General features: G+C 38.0%; 2 protein-coding genes across 4 annotated transcripts; one reads left to right on the forward strand and one right to left on the reverse strand.

Moving 5' to 3' along the window:
- Positions 1–520: 520 nt before the first annotated feature.
- cenpq (centromere protein Q) lies at positions 521–12612 on the forward strand. 2 transcript variants are annotated; one of them, XM_051705373.1, is made up of 9 exons: positions 521–547; positions 1117–1222; positions 3855–3909; positions 6486–6579; positions 6682–6750; positions 6835–6964; positions 7541–7660; positions 7775–7852; positions 11789–12612. In XM_051705373.1, exons 2-9 carry the CDS (start codon positions 1139–1141, stop codon positions 11939–11941), a joined length of 783 nt encoding a protein of 260 aa, XP_051561333.1. In that variant the 5' UTR covers positions 521–547; positions 1117–1138; the 3' UTR covers positions 11942–12612. The 2 variants fall into 2 exon arrangements, with proteins under 2 accessions (XP_051561333.1, XP_051561335.1); XM_051705375.1 differs by lacking the exon at positions 521–547 and adding an exon at positions 574–687.
- Positions 12129–15995, reverse strand: LOC127445346 (C3a anaphylatoxin chemotactic receptor). 2 transcript variants are annotated; one of them, XM_051705364.1, is made up of 2 exons: positions 15898–15995; positions 12129–13971 (listed from the first exon to the last, which is right to left on the reverse strand). In XM_051705364.1, the coding sequence occupies exon 2, from the start codon at positions 13962–13964 to the stop codon at positions 12873–12875; it is 1092 nt and encodes a 363-aa protein (XP_051561324.1). In that variant the 5' UTR covers positions 13965–13971; positions 15898–15995; the 3' UTR covers positions 12129–12872. The 2 variants fall into 2 exon arrangements, with proteins under 2 accessions (XP_051561324.1, XP_051561325.1); XM_051705365.1 differs by having other exon boundaries at positions 15902–15958.
- Positions 15996–21038: the final 5043 nt, after the last annotated feature.

A 21038-nucleotide genomic window follows, 5' to 3' on the forward strand; every position in this document is an offset into this window, starting at 1 on the left:
GCACATTTTTAACGCTACTACCAAGAGTAGTAGTCACTATTATTTTTAAAGTCTCCTTTCTTAAGACAATTTCATCATATTGCTAAAGTCTAAGACATTTTTACACAAAATGTAATTTAAAAAAAGACACACACACACACACAAGCCTTTATATTTACAATTGATACGCAATTTGACAATATCACGTGACAAAAATGTAGCATACTACTGCTTGAAATGTTTTGGAAATGCCTACTTGTGTTTCGAATAATTGGCAGTATACGGTGCATATTTTGCAGCATGCCGTTCAAAGTAGTCTAGTATTCAAACATCTCCTCCTTGACTCATTTGATAAGACTGACAATTTATTTTATTTACAGTTAAAAACTGAAATAAAAATAATAACTGGACGGCACTTGTAGCAGTCGGCATTTGGCATACTGAGTATACAGTACTCAAAGTGTTCATGTGTTCCATTCCCTTCTCAATATGGCGGTCAAAAAGATGACGTTTCTTTCACAGCGCATGCGCAGTACAGTTCCGCTTTGACTCGTTTGGCGCGAATCGGGTGAGTACTGAAGACGGAATAGATTCGTGGTACATAGCTGATAAAATGAAAATTATTTAATAATTTTGTCGTTCGTTAGCAGTGCACTTATGCTGTTAAACTGTTGGATGTGTACTACAGTATTTACATACTATCCATAGGTATTTTAAAGAATATCTTATTATAAAAATGCATGCCCCAAAACATGGTATTATAATGATGCCAAGATTCTTAAAAGGATGATTTTTTAATGGAATGTTCCGTGTTCAATACAATTTAAGCTCAGTTGACAGCATTTGAGGCATAATGTTGATTACAACAAAAATTAATTTGGGCTTGTCCCTCCTTTTCTTAAAAAAATACAAATCTGGGTTATATTTAGGCACTAACAATGGAAGTTAATGGGGCCAACTGGTTATGTTAAACTGTTAGAAGTAAAAACTGTTCAAAACTCACGGTTTCAAAAGTGTAGCCTCAAGCAATAAGCAATGTCCATGTAAACATGATTTTAAAAATTGTTTTTAAATATTAGTTTGAAATTGCCTCAGGGAATGTAATCTCAGTTTATGTATTTTATGTATAACCTACAGCTTTGGCACATTGATCATCATTATGAAACCAGCTCGAGCGTCAGGAAGGACCTCCACACGGGGCCCCAGAGGAGCTGCAGAGAGGAAGACTGATAAGAGATCTCAAGTGAGATGCACCTGCTCTAACCTGAACCAAACTACTTTTTATTGACAATTTATTTGACAGTACTATTGATAATCATATCCAATCAATAACATACATACATGGCTCAACAGTAAGGATAGCCCAGGGGCCATTGTGAGAGAGTTTGGGGCCAGTTGATGGGTCTGTTACTTGCCCTATGGGGCCAGTACTGTGTTTTCACTACATTTTACATTTGTTGATAATGTACGTATGTTTTTGTGCTTTGCTAACTTAAATAATCAAAAAAATATTTTGTGGTTGTTACTAAACTCAGCAAAAAAAGAAACGTCCTCTCAATTTCAACTGGTTTTATTTTCAGCAAACTTAACATGTGTAAATATTTGTATGAATATAAAAAGATTCAACAACTAAGACATAAACTGAACAAGTTTCACAGACATGTGACTAACAGAAATGGAATAATGTGTCCCTGAACAAAGTATCTGGTGTGGCCACCTGCTGCATTAAGTACTGCAGTGCATCTCCTCCTCATGGACTCCACCAGATTTGCCAGTTCTTACTGTGAGATGTTACCCCACTCTTCCACCAAGGCTCTTGCAAGTTCCCAGACATTTTTGGGGGGAATGGCCCTAGCCCTCACCCTCCGCTCCAACAGGTCCCAGACGTGCTCAATGGGATTGAGATCCGGGCTCTTCGCTGGCCATGGCAGAACACTGTCTTGCAGTAAATCACGCACAGAACGAGCAGTATGGCTGGTGGCATTGTCGTGCTGGAAGGTCATGTCAGGATGAGCCTGCAGGAAGGGTACCACATGAGGGAGGAGGATGTCTTCCCTGTAACGCACAGCATTGAGATTGCCTGCAATGACAACAAGCTCAGTCCGATGATGCTGTGACACACCGCCCCAGACCATGATGGACCCTCCACCTCCAAATTGATCCCGCTCCAGAGTACAGGCCTCGGTGTAACGCTCATTCCTTCGATGATAAACGTGAGTCCCTCACCCCTGGTGAGACAAAACCACGACTCGTCAGTGAAGAGCACTTTTTGCCAGTCCTGTCTGGTCCAGCGAAGGTGGGTTTGTGCCCATAGACGACATTGTTGCTGGTGATGTCTGGTAAGGACCTGCCTTACAACAGGCCTGAAAGCCCTCAATCCAGCCTCTCTCAGCCTATTGCGGACAGTCTGAACACTGATGGAGGGATTGTGCATTCCTGGTGTAACTCGGGCAGTTTTTGTTGCCATCCTGTGCCTGTCCCGCAGGTGTGATATTTGGATGTACCGATCCTGTGCAGGTGTTGTTACACGTGGTCTGCCACTGCAAGGACGATCAGCTGTCCTTCCTGTCTCCCTGTAGCGCTGTCTTAGGCATCTCACAGTACAGACATTGCAATTTATTGCCCTGGCCACATCTGCAGTCCCCATGCCTCCATGCAGCATGCCTAAGGCATGTTCACGCAGATGAGTAGGGACCCTGAGCATCTTTTTTGGGTGTTTTTCAGAGTCATTAGAAAGGTCTCTTCAGTATCCTAAGTTGTTATAACGGTGACCTTAATTGCCTGCCGTCTGTAAGCTGTTAGCGTCTTAACGACCGTTCCACAGGTGCATGTTCATTTATTGTTTATGGTTCATTGAACAAGCATGGAAAACATTGTTTAAACCCTTTACAATAAAGATCTGTAAAGTTATTTGGATTTTTACTAAATTAATTGTGCTTATTTAAATATGTCACTGATTAGCTGGCAGACGTGGATGAGCTTTTGTGTAAACAGTGAAAATGATTTGTGAAAATTCTAAACACATCAAAAATGTTCTGCAAATGTCATTTTTTTCTAGCAAAAGTGTATCTGCAGGGCATTTACTAGCAAATGCAGGTGAAATGCTTGCCCTGAGAGTCATGATTTAGATTAATTTAGCATCTTATCATAAATTATTATTATTTTTTTAAACACATTAAAATGTTTTTAAATTAGCAGCATGGAACTTCACACTGCTCCAGTGATCTGTTGAAGATCTGTGTGAAGATGGGGGTCAGTTGGTCAGTGCAGACTTTCAGACAGGCAGGTGAAACACCGTCTGGGCCTGAAGCTTTCCTAGTCTTTTGTTTCCGAAAAGCCCAGCACACATCCTCCTCACAGATTATAAGTGCTGTTTGAGTAACAGGAGAGGGGTTCCAGGAGGTGTTGGTGTGTGTGTGAAGTAAAGATCAGAGTAGGGGAGGGGTGTGAGACTGGGCTTTTCAAACCTGCAGTAAAACACATTCAGTTTATCAGCCATTAGTTGATTCTCTACAGAGCAAGAGGGAGGTGTCTTATACTTGGTGATGCTTTTCAGGCCTTTCCACACAGATGCAGGATCGTTGGCTGAAAACAGTTTTTTCAGCTTTTCAGAGTAGCTTCTTTTAGCCACTCTGATTTCCTTAGTCAGTGTGTTTCTGGCCTGGTTGTTCAATATTTTATCCCCACTTCTGTAAGCATCCTTTTTGGCATGATGGAGCTGTCTTGAGTTTTCCTGTGAACCATGGTTTATCGTTATTGAATGATACATTTTTTTTTTAACCTAAATTATCAGTGGTAAATCTTAGATACTTGATGTTTGACATTATTTGAGATGAAATATGTAATGTAAGATTTTACATTTATGTGTGTTTTAGAAGTCTAAGCCCAGTGTTGAAGGCTCACATCCGGAACAGTCTAAGAAAAACAGTGGTAAGTTGAGAAATATTTGGAGATGTCTGTACTTGTTGGGCAAGTTGAGGTTCTTCTGAAACTTATTGTGGAGATGATTTGTCAAACTTTCTTGTTAAAGGAAGTGTTCCAAATGCATAAATAGGCTACTGAAAAAAGGTTTGTATCCTCTTTCCCTTAATGCAGTGGTTCTAAACCTTTTTTTGATGACCTCCCCCTACTTCATTCCCTTACCCCAGCAGTGACATAATTTGAAAGCTGAGACTTTGTGTTACCCAAAAAAAACAAACAAAAAAACCCCCATATTTGTATTATTTACTTATTTTGCTCGATGCAGCTTCGATGCATAATTTTAAAGTTATGTTAATAAATACAGCAGGCTTACACATCATGAATGTGAGACCAAACCTTGTGTTCCTTAAATTTAAGCAGATGGAGGGCTATATCTGGGGCCTATAAAATGAAAATGTGAAGACAGAAACTAATAATAAAAATGGTTATATTTCAAATGTGAAAAGACCAATAATGCATATTTTGTCCCACTGAAATGCTCATTCTACATTACAGCATTGATTTTGAGTTGGATACTGATGTAAATTTACTGGTATCAACAACAGTAAGGTTATCTATAACATCTATAAATAGTAAAAAGTTAAAACCTAATTTATGTGACTAAATTATTCTAACAGTGTGACTGAGTTGGAACTTCTTTCATCAGGCGCTTATTGATTCAAATGAGTCATCTCTTTGAATTTCTGAAGGCAAACAAAATCAATTATATTTTCTTACACTCAAACAAGAATATTTTAGCCTATTGTTTTTCTGTTTGTTTTTAGGATTTATGCTTTTCTATTTAATCTTAAATTTTTATTTTGCCCTTATGAAAATTTAAATGTATTTATTTTTATAGTTTTAACAGTGGTATTTGTAACAAGATCATAGTAAGAACATGAAAGTATGGATGTTCTTCACTACCGTGGTTAGATATAACATGATTTCTATAAAAAAACATTATGGCATTTTTGTAATTACAAACAGTAGGCCTACTCTAAACGCATGTAAAAACAATAAATACAAAATATAAGCATTTAAAAGTTGTAACAAAAATAAATGCCCCCATTTGTAACCTAACGCTTCCCTCTCTACTAATTTGCTCTCATAGCCCCTGGCATCCTTTGAACGCCCACTGGGGGGCGGTACCACCCCATTGAGAACCCCTGCCTTAATGGAATCATTCCCACAAAAATAAAAAATAAGTAATAAAAAGTATGACTTTCCTTCTTTTGTGGAATACAGAAGGAGATGTTTAGCAGAATGTTCACACTGCTCTTTTTCCACACAATAGGATATAGCATTCAGAAAGCATATAAGCAGGGCCACCGCTGAATAACTCTTGAATAACGTAACGTGCGAGTAATGTCAGCCGGTGGAGTTTCTGGTGCCCCTCTAGGGTATGGTGCCCCCCTAGGGGGTTGGTGCCCTGCACAGACTGCGTAATTGCATATAGGGAGCAGCGGTACAGCATATAAGTGACCACCAGAGACTGTCAAGTTCCAAAGAGTACCATTTTGTGCACTATTTTCCAAGTCTTCTAAAGTCGTATGAAAGCTTTGGGGGAACAGACTGCTCACACTTTTTCAATTGTTTTTCTATGTAAACATGCGCTAGATGGATGTCTTTCACCGTTGTGCCATGTTTCGCTATCTTGTGCAGGAACGCTGCACTTTTTCAACCTTCAACCTTTAAAGTGCGTCTCAAGACAACTGTGTTCCGTTAAATTGTATTATTGCGATTAAGATCACAATCAGTCTTAAGTCATCGTCAGTGCTTAGCACGCATCTAAAATTTGAACACACTGTTTTAGCATTCGAATGTGCATTTTTATCTTCAATTTTAAATTTAACAACCTTACTCGGAAGTAGCTCTCAAACCTCATTTGTGCATGTGCAAATTTAATTTGTGCATCAGGTTTGACATCAATGACACCAAATGCCATTGGCTCTCAAATGTCTTATCAAATCTGAATATTTGCGAATGAAATTTGAGAGCTATGGCAGAGGGGAAGATCTTCAGTGAACAATGACTTTATAAAAAACAAACAAAAAAAAATTCATTTTCTTTGTTGATTTTACTTTTACTGCTAGCTACACTACCAGTTGAAAATTTGGATACACATGACTGAATTCGCTTTTCATTATCTTAAGAACATTTTGGTCTAAAGGATTATGCTTAGATTGTGTCTATGGATGAAAGCTAAAAATGTAATTTGTTTAAAAAGCATCTCAGGATGAAGTTGCCTGAGAGAATCATTAGAGTGTGCAGAGCTGGAATCTACCCAAACTCCAATAGAAAATAGTTCTGACGTTTTCTTGGTCACTACATCATTCACATACTTGCATTTGTGTGATTTCATGGTTTTGATGACTTTACTTTTGTTCTAAAATGTGGAAAATAGTTATAATAAAGAATGAGTGTGTGTTCTAGTAGTGTTATTCCATTAACGTGCTTGATTACAGCAGAATACAGAATAAAACCCTGTTGGAACTGTTTTTGTCTTTATTCCCCTCCACCCACCTTCTTTTCTGATGCAATCTCAGCGATGGCTGGAAATATTAAAAATCAGAGTAAGTGGAAGCCAATGACCAAGTCTTCCATACTGACCCTCGACAACATGCTTGACTTCTCAATTCTGTAAGTAATACAGTGTAATGTAATAATTATATTTGTGTACTGTGAGAAAATGGATTGTAGCATTTTCTAAATTTTTGCTGTTTTTTCACGGCCTTGTCTTAGGTCTGTTTTAACATTGAGACACAAAGAAAAAGAAGAATCGCAAAAGCATCTCAACCTCCTTAAAGATCAGTAAGAGACGCTTCCAGAAATACTACTCTTACCAAAAATAAAATTATTTTGAACCATTTACTGTTTGGCAATATGTTTTCTTAGGTTTCTGGCAAAGTGTGCACAGCTCTCCATTCCTCCAAGGAAACATGGAGACATTATGCAGGTGTCCAATCAGTTCAAAGCTGAGAGTAAGAAGGCTGAGCAAGGCAAGAAGACACTTGAGGCTCTAGAGGTGAACGATGAGCAGATAATTATTCTCTTCCAGAACCTTGAGCTTTGTCTGCTGTCTACATAGGCAGCTGTCTTCTAAGTCCACATCCGCAATAACCCGTATCAGTTTGAAAAGGCATTAATATGCTACATTTATGCCTCTCATCCACACTGGAATGGCGTTTTCCTCCACCCAAAACAGAGACTTTCGAAAACGCTCTCCATAACAGCATACTTTGGAAAACAATGACGTTAGGAAACTGAAAACGGCTAGTGTGGATGTGTTCTAAGGCAGACAATTGATTCCAGTAATATTGCTAAGCTAACAGGGAACTCTAATAACTATAAAAATACAAAGCGCACACACATTTTTAATTAGACTGAACCATTTTTATCAAGACTTTACATATTTTTAATCAGCATTTCTCTGGAGTCATCCGCAATCTTGGATTTATCTTTGAGCACATTGCAACTCATTCTTTGATTGCCTTCTACATATCTAAAACGAGGTATCTTATAAGGCAGTGAGTCAGTATGACCGTTTGTTAATGAAATAACCAGTTGATCACTTTTTTGTGTGTACTGGCAATGCGTTTAGGAGAACATGGCCTCAATGGTGAGCTCTCTTGAGGAGATGGAAGGGAAGATGGACAGTTTGGAAGAAAAATGCAGGATGATGAGGAGCAAACTAGAAGAGAACAAGGAGAACGCACCGGAGGTTCTAGAACTTAAACAATGTCACACCTCAGCGATTTACTAGCACTCAATTGGTTTCACTTGAACTGTGATTGATGTCTTATACCTGTCATTGTTATATTAAACTCTGTTTCAGTTTCTTCAGCTGTCAGAGCAGACTGTCCTGCGGCTCCCTGCTTTACCATCTCGCCCAGCCAATGAGCCGACACTACAGGTACATCACAGTTCACTTCAAAATGACCCCTATGAACCGCAATCACAATTAGATTCCAATGTTTCCCATTAATTACAGTTGAAGTCAGAACTTTACATACACCAAATACATTTAAACTCAGTTTTTCACAATTCCTGACATTTAATCGTAGAAAAAAAATTCCCTGTCTTAGGTCAGTTAGGATCACTATTTTAAGAATGTGAAATGTCAGAATAATAGTAGAGAGAATTATTTCAGCTTTTATTTCTTTCATCACATTCCCAGTGGATCATAAGTTTACATACACTTTGTTAGTGTTTGGTAGCATTGCCTTTAAATTGTTTAACTTGGGTCAAATGTCTTGGGTAGCCTTCCACAAGCTTTTCACAATAAGTTGCTGGAATTTTGGCCCATTCCTCCACACAGAACTGGTGTAATTGAGTCAGGTTTGTAGGCCTCCATTTGGAAGACCCATTTGCGACTGAGCTTTAACTTCCTGGCTGATGTCTTGAGATGTTGCTTCAATATATCCACATAATTTTCCTTCCTCATAATTCCATCTATTTTGTGAAGTGCACCAGTCCCTCCTGCAGCAAAGCACCCCCACAACATGATGCTGCCACCCCCATGCTTCACGGTTGGGATGGTGTTCTTCAGCTTGTAAGCCTCACACTTTTTCCTCCAAACATAATGATGTCATTAAGGCCAAACAGTTCAGTTTTTGTTTCATCAGACCAGAGGACATTTCTCCAAAAAGTAAGATCTTTGTCCCCATGTGCACTTGCAAACTGTCGTCTGGCTTTTTATGGCGGTTTTGGAGCAGTGGCTTCTTCCTTGCCGAGCAGCCTTTCAGGTTATTTTAATATAGGACTCGTTTTACCGTGGATATAGATACTTATCTACCTGTTTTCTCCAGCATCTTCACAAGGTCCTTTGCTACTGTTGTCGGATTGATTTGCACTTTTCGCACCAAACTATGTTCATCTCTAGGAGACAGAATGCGTCTCCTTCCTGAGTGGTATAATGGCTGCGTGGTCCCATGGTGTTTATACTTGCGTACTATTGTTTGTACAGATGAACGTGGTACCTTCAGGCATTTGGAAATTGCTCCCAAGGATGAACCAGACTTGTGGAGGTCCATAATTTTTTTTCTGAAGTCTTGGCTGATTTCTTATGATTTTCCCATGATGTCAAGCAAAGAGGCACTGAGTTTGAAGGTAGTTCGAAGGTAGGTACACCTCCAATTGATGCCAATTAGCTAGAATGCCAAGGATCTGCAAAGCTGTCATTGCTGCACGAGGATTTTTTTTTTTTTAAGAAGTTCTGAACATTTTTTTTTTTTAAATTGTAATAGTAATTTTTCACATTATTAATGTTAAGTTTAACATAAGTATTTTGCCCCTTTGTGGTTGTTAGTAGAACATGTCCATAGTTAATGTAATGAACTACACTGTGGTTACTCTACTAGGACACCAGTGTGAACTTGAGTTGAAGTTTGTTTTGTGAAAAGCTCTAGCAGAATTTGCGCAGATGACATGCTTTGATATTTTGTTATCTGAATGTCACTGCATCAGATATTATGTTTTAAGTGTCCAAATTCTTTTTGGAATTTGTAGATATTGTGATTTATCTACATTTGTAATGTAGATATTGACTCATGCATATGGCATTTAACAAATGTCCACAGCTTTCTTTGATTATAGTATCTCTGATAACTGATAAAAGGGTTCTGAATAATAACTTTGAAAGCAGTTACAATAATGTTAGTTTTTCACAGCAGTTTATGGCCTAAAGGGCACACAGACACATAACATGAGGTTTTCACACCTTTGTCACCATATCTATATAGAAAGATGCACAGTGCATCTGGAAAGTATTCACAGCGCTTCTCTTTTATCCACATTTTGTTATGTTACAGCCTTATTCCAAAATGGATTAAATTCATTATTTTCCTCAAAATTCTACAAACAATACCCCATAATGACAACGTGAAAAGTTTGTTTGAAATCTTTGCAAATTTATTAAAAATAAAAAATACAAAACATCACATGTACATAAGTATTCACAGCCTTTGCCATGACATTCAAAATTGAGCTCATGTGCATCCTGTTTCCACTGATGGAATTCAGTTGATTAGACACGATTTGGAAAGGCACACACCTGTCTATATAAGGTCCCATAGTTAACAGTGCATGTCAGAGCACAAACCAAGCCATGAAGTCCAAGGAATTATCTGTAGACCTCCGAGACAGGATTGTATCGAGGCACAGGTCTGGGGAAGGGTACAGAAAAATTTCTGCAGCATTGAAGGTCCCAATGAGCACAGTGGCCTCCATCATCTGTAAATGGAAGAAGTTTGGAACCACCAAGATTCTTCCTAGAGCTGGTCGCCTGGCCAAACTGAGTGATCGTGGGGAGAAGGGCCTTAGTCAGGGAGGTGACCAAGAACCCGATGGTCACTCTGACAGAGCTCCAGCATTTCTCTGTGGAGAGAGGAGAACCTTCCAGAAGAACAACCATCTCTGCAGCACTCCACCAATCAGGCCTGTATGGTTGAGTGGCCAGACGGAAGCCACTCCTCAGTAAAAGGCACATGACAGCCCACCTGGAGTTTGCCAAAAGGCACCTGAAGGACTCTCAGACCATGAGAAACAAAGATTGAACTCTTTGGCCTGAATGGCAAGCATCATGTCTGGAGGAAACCAGGCACCGCTCATCACCTGGCCAATACCATCCCTACAGTGAAGCATGGTGGTGGCAGCATCATGCTGTGGGGATGTTTTTCAGCGGCAGGAACTGGGAGACTAGTCAGGATCGAGGGAAAGATGAATGCAGCAATGTACAGAGACATCCTTGATGAAAACCTGCTCCAGAGCGCTCTGGACCTCAGAATGGGGTGAAGGTTCATCTTCCAACAGGACAACGACCCTAAGCACATAGCCAAGATAACAAAGGAGTGGCTATGGGACAACTCTGTGAATGTCCTTGAGTGGCCCAGCCAGAGCCCAGACTTGAACCCGATTGAACATCTCTGGAGAGATCTGAAAATGGCTGTGCACCGATGCTCCCCATCCAACCTGATGGATCTTGAGAGGTCCTGCAAAGAAGAATGGGAGAAACTGCCCAAAAATAGGTGTGCCAAGCTTGTAGCATCATATTCAAAAAGACTTGAGGCTGTAATTGGTGCCAAAGGTACTTCAACAAAGTATTGAGCAAAGGCTGTGAATACTTATGTACATGTGATTTTCTTTTTTTTTCTTTTTTTCTTTTTAATACATTTGCAAAGATTTCAAACAAACTTCTTTCACGCTGTCATTATGGGGTATTGTTTGTAGAATTTTGAGGAAAATAATGAATTTAATCCATTTTGGAATAAGGCTGTAACATAACAAAACGTGGAAAAAGTGAAGCGCTATGAATACTTTCCGGATGCACTGTATATTCTATAGTGTGCACAGAACAACAAAAGGATGTTGAGCTTGAGAAACTTGCCTTCTTATATGGAACTGTCACAAAGCTGTACAGACAAGCTTGTCGCAATCTTTTCTAGAAAAGCAGTTTCAACATTTAACAATGTACTTTTTGTAAGTGTTGTGCAAGTGCATTTATATTAAGCTCATATTTGAAACCAGGATCCAAAGTTAACATTCACTAAGCTGAAATTAGACTTTAGCAAGCAAATACATTTTTTGGGCAGTACGTTTTGGGGTAATTAGCACCATAATAGTTTCAATTTCAATGTCAGGGCGAGAAGCAGAGCAAAAGTCTGACCTTAGTTGTGGTTTTTTTTTTTTTTGTATATCTGACATAATAAAATAAAAGCGAAACAAGCAATGTTGAGGAAAAGACTTGTGTACCATAATAATTTTGACTAGGCAAGCAAAGTTTGAGTTAATTTTGGACCCTGCATGCAACATGCTGAATTACTGCCAAACTTATACGTCATTGATTTTTCAGGAGCAGCTCATGAAGATGGTACCTAATCCCTCAGCAGTGGTCAAAGCCCTTCAGATGGCTACAGTTGTTGGAGATGTGAGGGCGTACCTGGAACTTGCACACAAACAGGTGGATGCAGTACAGATGGCAAACAGTGACACATCCCTGGACTGACACCCCAAAACACAGGCTTTTCCGCCACAGGAATAGACCTTAGACACTCTTTGTATGACTTATAAATAAATCAAATAAACTTTTTCTTTTCATTACGACAACAGTTGTTAGACAAAGTAGATGCTTATTTCAAAATGACACATTCTGTTCAAGCACTGGAATTCAGTTTTCACTTTGGAAGTCTCACTGCTCTTTGTACGGCTTTAATCAGTAAGTTGATCAACAACTTGTTCTTGCAAGTCATAGTCTTTAAGATGTAAATTTGTCAAGTTTGCATCAGTACAGCAGTTCACATTCTTGCTTCCTTTTATGTTTGATCTGTTGTTTTAAACTTTGAAACTGAAAGTAACTTTTAAAATGTTTATTTTGTTTTTAAATGTTTCCCCAATAAAAGGGTTCACCTCAAAACTTAAAGGCCATGTTCTAAATTCATAGAGAGAGAATATGTCTTTAGCTTTATTAATGGATAATTTATTCCCAGTAATCAGGCTACACATGCCTTTTATCATACTACTTAATTGTAAATGCCCATAAGAGAACCCATATCTTGACGTCATTATTTTGTTTGCTATTAGGTTCCTGAAATGCAAAGGCAGCATTATTGCATTACAACTAATTTAAAAGATAATAAAGCCTGTCAAGTACTTCAAAGACTCCAAAAAATATATATGTCCAGTGAATGGTTGAAAAATGTCCCAGTCTCTTGCAGAGTGTTTCCATTTTATGTAATGTAAAGTGGATTGCACTGCACAATGTGTTCTATACCTGCCTGTTGTCAATATGATCAACTAGAAAATGTTCATCAAAGTTGTCCAAGATGCTGTGTCAACAAGCAGATCTTCTGGTCCAACTTTCCATACTCTTTTGACCTCTATGAAACTTAGAGCTGGTAGCAGATCATTCATTTACAGTAAACCGCTTCAAGAGTCCCCTAAAACTGTGAGTCTCTTCTCCGTAGGGACTTCTTTCGTAAAGATTCTGACATTTCATCATTGAAGACTCGTTCAATTGTCGAGAGAAGTGAGGCGCGAACTGTGCGGCCTAGTCCGCGAGCTGCAAACACGTACAGAATGGGGTTTAGTGCACTCTTGATGTAAACCAGGAACAGTGCAATGTAAGCACCTCCAGTTGCCCCCTTGTTGAGCTTTTCCCAGTTTGGACGCTTATGCGAAAGAGCCTTTAGGAAGCGGCAGGTGAAGTACGGCACCCAGCAGGTAAGAAAAAGGAGCATGGTGAGGAACAGTACCCGGTAGAGACGTGTTAGCCGTTGGGATGTGTAACCTGGTCCAGATGAAGACGTAGGTGATGACACCGGGGATGTTGCCACTCCAGCCTCAGCCTTCTTTGCGCAAAACAACACTGCAATATTGCAGGACAAGAAGATTACCAGAGGTAGCAAGAAGCCTGCCATCGTCTCCACTACAACCAAGGCTTGTCCAGCTCCTAACTCACTTTCTATGCATGCGGTGCGGTTCTCCCAGGAAAAGAGTTTAGCTGCATATATGTAGGGCAAAGCCAGGAGTGCAGCTAACACCCAGATTGCAGCGCAGGCTAGTAACACGGCCCAGCGTGGCCGCCTCAGTCGAGCCCAGACAGGTCTGAGAAGACACAAGCAGCGCTCCACTGCCACAGCGCACAGCAAAAATGCACTTGCATACAATCCAAGGCAGCGTAAGTACATGACCAGCTTGCATACGCGTTCTCCCAAAGTCCAGTTGAAGTTGTGCACCAAGTAGGATAGCATTAACGGTGTACGTAGCAACAGCACTAAATCAGCGAGCGCCAGGTTCACTACATAGATCCGAAAGCTTCCAGCGCCCTGTGTTTCGCCAGTTGCTCCCCTGTTCCGGTTGCCAGTTCGAACCCCCAGCACCCAGACTACCAGACTGTTTAGAAACACACCAAAAAGGAAGATCATCACAGTCACAATCATCTGCAGGACACGCATCACCTCACTCGGGTAGACAGAAGGCTCTGTGATATTGGAGGATGAGGTGGCATTCATCAGGACTTTGGAGGACATTGGTTCTCTGTAGAAATACAAAGTCATGTTTATATGTATTCACATGTCCAAACTGCTCCAACCTGATGTGGTACATTTGTAAGATAAGCCTTTAATTATGCCCAAGAAACCCAGCCAGTCCAACTCTGTTTATGTTCACTGAAAGTCTTTATCATGTGAGGCATTTTGAAATGAAGTGGTAAGCTGGTTCTTCTTTTTTTCTCTAAAAAGTATTACAAAATGAGTGAAGATGCTTATTTCTATAAGGTAATGTATGTCCATGTCATTGCAACAGTTTCATAATCAATTCTAGATCTAGTGAAGGTTCTTTTAGTAGGTAGATTTAGGTAGTGGTGTTTGCTAAGGTAAGCATCACTGTTGGTATTGATTATGCTCATTATATTATACTTCTTGTAATATCCCAAAACTTCAGCATGAAGCAACTTCTGCACTCTTTCCACCTTATCCATTCTATGGATATGAATGAATAATTTTGCAGTTTATTGAGGAGAAGTGTGCTCTTATTTTTATGGATAATTTAGAACATCTGCTGATACAGTTTGCTACCTTGTTTCAAATCACTGACAATAAATTACACAACTTTGAAAGAAATTTAAATTATAACTCTGTCTCTACATGTCTTCCATGTTACATAGTAACTGGTCTCAGTTATAAAGAAAACCCTGAAACAGAAAGCACATTATTAACTCACATTAAAGCGGAAGTATGTAACTTTTTCTTTTAAAATAATTTCTCCAATATCCCAGCTTAATATATTTATATAAGTAAACAATTCATTGGTTAATTTTCTCAAAAACTGTAAACACTGTGGCGCTATAAAATTCCTCTCAACCAATGGTTTGAATTGGGGGCAGGTTTATCTGCTTGTTTGAACAATGGCTGTTTGAAAACAATGTTATTTTTTGCTATTCCATTCAGAGGTGCAGAAATTACACACTTTGGCTTTAACATTCTTAACACACATTAACTGAATTCTGAATTAAACTCTTGTTTAGCTCACATTAAATTGGTAAGATTTCTTAATTTTTTTAATGTGCTTGACTGACATTTACTGAAAGCTTAAGCCTAAACAAACTTGTCATATTTCTTACTGTGTCAAGAATTAAGGCGAGTAATCAAATTAAAAGGTAAAAGTGTTAAGAATGACCTGTGTTAAAAGTTTAACAGTTGTTCCATATTGTGAAATCTTACAAATTGCAACTCTGCTGTCATTGTCAGTCACTCAATTCAAAGTAATACCACACAAGAGACATTTTCTTTCACACAGCAAGAGTTGTAGGCTAAATGACACATTTTTCTGAACCCTTTTGACAGGAAATAATCTGCCCTGATCATCAGCTAATTTTAAACCATGTATAGTGCAAATAATTGCTTTTACAGCCAATACCGATGTTTGGCCGACCGATGCATTGCTGCGTCTCTAGTTGACATTGACAGAGGACCCTCAGCCATATCTTGACTAGAGGGTGTCCAACCTCCAAGAATACCTGCAGCACCCTTGCAACCACTAAGAACCCAGTAGAAACCATACAGATTGCCTTAGCAATGGATTAGCAAATATGTAAGAAAAGTTGTCAGTCCAACTCCAGCATTTTGGCGGTGAGTTTTGCACAGGCAAGCACTGCTCACGTTTTATTTAAAAAAAAAAAACTGCCATGATGCTGTGCATGTCTTTCTGAATTGCAAGTCTTAGGAATGTTCACTCTTATCTCTTGAGGCCATAGCAACAGTTCATCAATAGCTGACCTAACATTCACAGCCTGATTACACACATCCATAATGCATGCCTGGAATGTGAACACACCTTCTGCAACTTCATCTAAAGTGTTCATTATGAAAGAGCTTCAACAAAAGTTTTTTGACTTCAGTTCTCTAAGAAGCAGTTAATTTATATTATAGAGGTTTTTAAGGAGTTAATAGGAGTATGTCTTACCTACTTATGAAGCTCTGGTCAACCACTGTGCATTGACTTTGATATCTGAGAGCTTTGGCAGTGGTGGGTGAAACAAAACCAAGAGGGAGTGTTTTATGTTTTCAGTGAATTCAGTATGGGAGTGTTTCAAGAATATGTGTGCCTCATTTTGATTGCAACATAAATGAATAGTCACCATTATAATCTGTTAAAATGAAACTCCAGTCTCACACTGATTTGCCACATTTATAAATCGCTTATGATAATATTAAAGTAATGTTCCGGGTTCAATAAAAGTTAAGCTCCATTGACAGCATTTGTGGCATGATGTTCATTACCACAAAAATTAGACTCATTCCTCCTTTTCTTTAAAAAAAAAAAAAAAAAAAAAGCAAAAATTGAGGTCACAGTGAGGCACTTAAAATGGAAGTGAATGGGGACAATGAAAGTGAATGTGGCCTATTTTTTGAGGGTTTAAACACAGAAATGTGAAGTTTATAATTTTATAAAAGCACTTGCATTATTTCTTCTCTTAAAACTTGTGAATTGTTTGAGCTGTAAAGTTGTTTAAATGGTTATTTTTACAGTTGTTTTAGGGTTTGATGACATTACATAGTGATTTACACAGAAAAGGTTTGTAAGTGATTTTATCACACTGAAAACATGTTTAAACGCACATCCTTTATGTTTTCTGGCTATACTTTTGAAACATTGAGTATTTTAACATTCACAAATTGGTCTCATTCACTTCCATTGTAAGTGTAACCCAGATTTTTGCTTTGCTTAAAGAGTCCAAATACATTTTTGTGGTAATGCACATTATGCCACAAATGCTGTTGATTGCATTTAACTTGTATTGAACCCAGAACATTCCTTTAGAATAAACAATGGACAGCTCGACAAATATGAATAGCTACTTGATAGTAATGACTAGTTTTGTTTTTTTGTTTTTTTGCAATCTGATTGTAGTTATACTGTATGTTGTATAACATTTTTCTTAGAAAATGTGAATGGTGTATGCCTGTGTAAACTAGCAGGCAAGATGCTAGGATGTTTTTTGTTTCTTAGCACATAATATGCATTTTCTAAGGTGTTTAGGGTTGTGCACTGGCCAAAGTCAAAAGAGTCTATCACTGAGTCTCTCCTGATCTCTAGAAATGGCTTAAGTCCCTCCTTAATTGTAAGTCTTTAAGATTTGATCGTCTGTCAGGTGCAAATCGTAAGTCTGATCACTTAGGGGTTTGTTCAGATAACTAACCCAAAGTACGAACAATAGTAATAGTGATATTTGACTTAGCAAGCGTCACTAATAAAGTAATTCTGGTCTGGAAATTGTAGTCCAAATGCGACTAAACTAGCAGGGGCTTGTGTAAACTCATGCATTCTCTCGGTGTGCTAACAGTGTTGAAGTGTAAATGTGTATTACATCAATGCACTGTTGAGATATTGTAAGCTAGACAGTACTGAGACCATAACACACTAGAGTCAGCGATTTGGTTAGACTGATACTATCAAATTTCTGTGGTTTCTCACAGTTTGTGGGAAATGTGTTCAAGACTATTCTCATACATTTTGTGTTTGCTCAAGTAAATATCCATAAGTATACTCTTAATATTGGTGGATGGTTTCAAAGTTTGAACTCAAACTGTTTTTGAGAGTCTTTCGTGTTGTGTGTATGATGAAAGATTTGAATGTTTACTGCCTGGGGTATCATGTGATTTTGGTAATTAGTGTTTGTAAAATTATAGAGCTTTAGGCTGAGCATTTTTGCTCCTACATTTACATTTATATTTTATTCATTTGGCAGACACATTTATCCAAAGTGACTTACATAAAGAGGAATAATACAACATAAGCGATTTATCTTTAGCTAATGTTTTGTTACATTTTTTTTTCTATAAAGCCAAGTCAACTACTGTGCTGATTTGCTAGACCAATTCAACTGTATTACAATAATAATAATAAAAAAAGAGTCATATTTAACTAAATGTACATATTATGAATTAAGCAAAATGTTAATTAAACCTGAATACTTTACAATTTTGCTTAATTTTGTTTATAATTTTTAATGCAATTGAAAATTAGAATTCTAAAAAAATATATTGAAATGTTTTTTTTTTTAATACTTTTTTGTGTATCATCAAGTATTGAGCCATTACTGGCCAACAAAGATAGAAGTTTATGCATACAAAACCCAAAAATTTAATAAATCACTTATTTAAATAATTTTTTTCTCACCTGACATATTTCTAATCAATTTGTAACAAACAACTCTACTCTTAACATCAGGACTATGTTAAGTAACCAATAGGTGGCATGATGCAAACTAAACGCTTCATATATGCCATTTCATTCATGGCCAATAGATGTAGCTGCTGTGCCACTTTTGAGCAGTTCATTAACATTTCTACACAAGGCATTAATATATTGATATAGTAGCCTATTTATAATAGCTTATAGATATTGCTAATAGTTTCAATAATAAAACAGTTTGGAACTTGCATGGACCTTTTGCATGGTTTAGTAAGTTTTTGTAAGTATGCTTTTCATTTGTTGTGTGTTATTTTAGATGATAGATTTGTCATGAATGCCATGTGATGATGAGTGACTTGAACTGCAGTTTTCTGTATTATTCTTGCACACAGTCCAGACAAGAGCCGGACAGTTTGGTGCACAATGCCTTTGCTAGAACAAGTTTGTCCTGTATAAGCAGTTTTAGGTTGGGATATTGTGTCAGGCGCATGTATTTTACGTCTGCAGTTACAGTATACGTGGATCATTCTACCGAATTGATTTAAACTCAGAGCTGGAAACATTTTTAAATTGGAATGTTTTTTCCCCAAAACTTTGTCCATATATAGGTACAGTAAAAGTACAGTAAGTTTTCATATTGTATTTTCAGACTTAATTGAAATGTTTTTCCTCCACCAAAATTTGTTTTTGCCGTAGAGAACATATTTGCACAGCAAAATCAATGAAAATGACAAAACATTTTTTTTAAAGTTAGATTTTTAAGATCCGTCAAATATAATCTAAATGCAAATCTTCTCTTTAAAATACATAATTATGATCAGACTGATTTGAGAGTTAATGATTTATGAAATTGAACATTATCAATCATTTTAATTTTTTTGTTAATTACTCAGAGTAGTGACATGAATGTGTGGGACAGCATTTATTTTAAATAAAGTTTAATTATATAAATCTCAGAATAGCATTTTCAGATTATATTCTTCTCACCACAATTGTACAGGGCGGTTATCTGAGTTACCGTAGACTTTGTCAGCTTGAACCAGTCTGGCTATTCTCTGTTGACCTCTCTCATCAACAAGGTGTCTCTGTCCACAGAACTGCAGCTCAATGGATTTTTATTTCATTTTTGGCACCATTCTGAGTAAACTCTAGAGACTGTTGTGTGTGAAAATCCCAGGAGATCAGCAGTTACAGAAATACTCAAACCAACACATCTGGCACCAACAATCATGCCACGGTCCAAATTATTGAGATCACATTTTTTTCCCCATTCTGATGGTTGATATGAACTGAAGCTACTGACCCATATCTGCTTGATTTTATGCACTGCTGCCACACGATTGGCTGATTAGATAATCGCATGGATGATTGTTGGTGCCAGACGGGCTGGTTTGAGTATTTCTGTTACTGCGGATCTTCTGGGATTTTCAAACACAACAGTCTCTAGAGTTTACTCAGAATGGTGCCAAAAATAAAAAACATCAAGTGAGCAGCAGTTCTGCAGACGGAAATGCCTTGTTGATGAGAGAGGCCAACAGAAAATGGTCAGACTGGTTTGAACTGACAAAGTCTATGGTAACTCAGATAACCACTCTGTACAATTGTGGTGAGAAGAATAGCATCTCAGAATGCTTTGAGTTGGTGCTGTTTTGGCAGCACAAGGGGGACCTACAATACTACACTGTAAAAAATGTCCATAATTTAAATGGAAAAAGTTAAAAAGTTAATTCATTAACAGTTACCTTAACATATACGGTAAAAAATAAGAATATATTTAACAAGACAATACATGTAGTTTTACAGCAAACTATTGTTAAATTTACAGTGAAAAACAATAATCGGGCATTCCCACAAGTTCCTGCGTGACCCATCATATTTCATTATATTTTATGGAAAGAGTTATGTTTTTTCTTATTTATTTTATATCAGTTATGTACATTGCAGTGTTCTGTGTTATATTTATGTAGTATGATTAATGTTTATTGCATTAATTAAGTGTCAAGTGTGTTACGCTGATGGTGTTTTGTGTTTTTTTTTTTTTTTTGGAAACACTGAGCACTGCCTCTATATGTTAATCGGTCATTGCTCCTTGGTGGGCCACTCTTGCCCTGTAGCACTCTATGAATTTTAAGTCATCATGTGGCCTTCTGTAGTTATTCTCAGGTTTAACAATATATTTTAAAGTGTAAAGCAGATTTTGATAGCTCCAGAAGGTTAGTATATTACATTTATATAGTTTAATATATAGTTTCGCTTCCGGTTGCTGCCGGCACGCTGCACGAGTCTGTGTTTGTAGCTTGCTAGCCTGCTTAGCCTTGCTTATTCCTCTGCGTTCATCATTTTATCCTTTGCAAGGATATATTGTTTTTTCTGCTTTTCTACTGTTTAAACTGCGTGTATATTACCGCATGCACCCAATTTCTTTTTCTGCTTGTCTACTTCTTGTGTTTTGACTGCAGGCATTCGTTTTCTCCTCTGTGTTTTACATGGATTATTGCATCTATCTCAAACCTCTGCTGAACAGTTGTTTGCAACAACAATTGCAAACAACTGCATGAGGGATTCACATCGATCTCAAACCCTCGCCACTCAAGAACCACCACCACCACAAAAACAAACAAACAATTGTGGCAAGTCATGGCATCTGCTCACGTTATCGCTTAGTGCATTGCATGCCACATGTTTACTATAGCTTCTTCAGTCAGCAATGATGGATTCACATGTGATAAATGTAAGGAATAAGTCAGGCTGATGGAGAAGGTTAATGAGTTAGAGCCACGCATCCAAATGCTAGTGGAAGTCAGTGAGAAAGAGATGCCAGTAAATACTGTTTCGGATGTGGGTAAAACAGCGAGCAACACACACACTTTGGTTCCAGCTGTAGAGCCCCAACAGCAGGGTATTAGGTT

This window comes from Myxocyprinus asiaticus, chromosome 8 (assembly GCF_019703515.2).
Source record: "Myxocyprinus asiaticus isolate MX2 ecotype Aquarium Trade chromosome 8, UBuf_Myxa_2, whole genome shotgun sequence".
Taxonomy (NCBI): Eukaryota; Metazoa; Chordata; class Actinopteri; order Cypriniformes; family Catostomidae; genus Myxocyprinus; species Myxocyprinus asiaticus.

Excerpts from the sequence above, each read along its gene's own strand:
- cenpq (XM_051705373.1), top strand. The coding sequence starts at position 1,139 with ATGAAACCAGCTCGAGCGTCAGGAAGGACCTCCACACGGGGCCCCAGA. Across the intron at positions 3,910-6,485 it reads ACAGTCTAAGAAAAACAGTG|CGATGGCTGGAAATATTAAA; the intron begins GTAAGTTGAGAA and ends ATGCAATCTCAG. Across the intron at positions 7,661-7,774 it reads ACAAGGAGAACGCACCGGAG|TTTCTTCAGCTGTCAGAGCA; the intron begins GTTCTAGAACTT and ends ACTCTGTTTCAG.
- LOC127445346 (XM_051705364.1), bottom strand. The coding sequence starts at position 13,964 with ATGTCCTCCAAAGTCCTGATGAATGCCACCTCATCCTCCAATATCACA.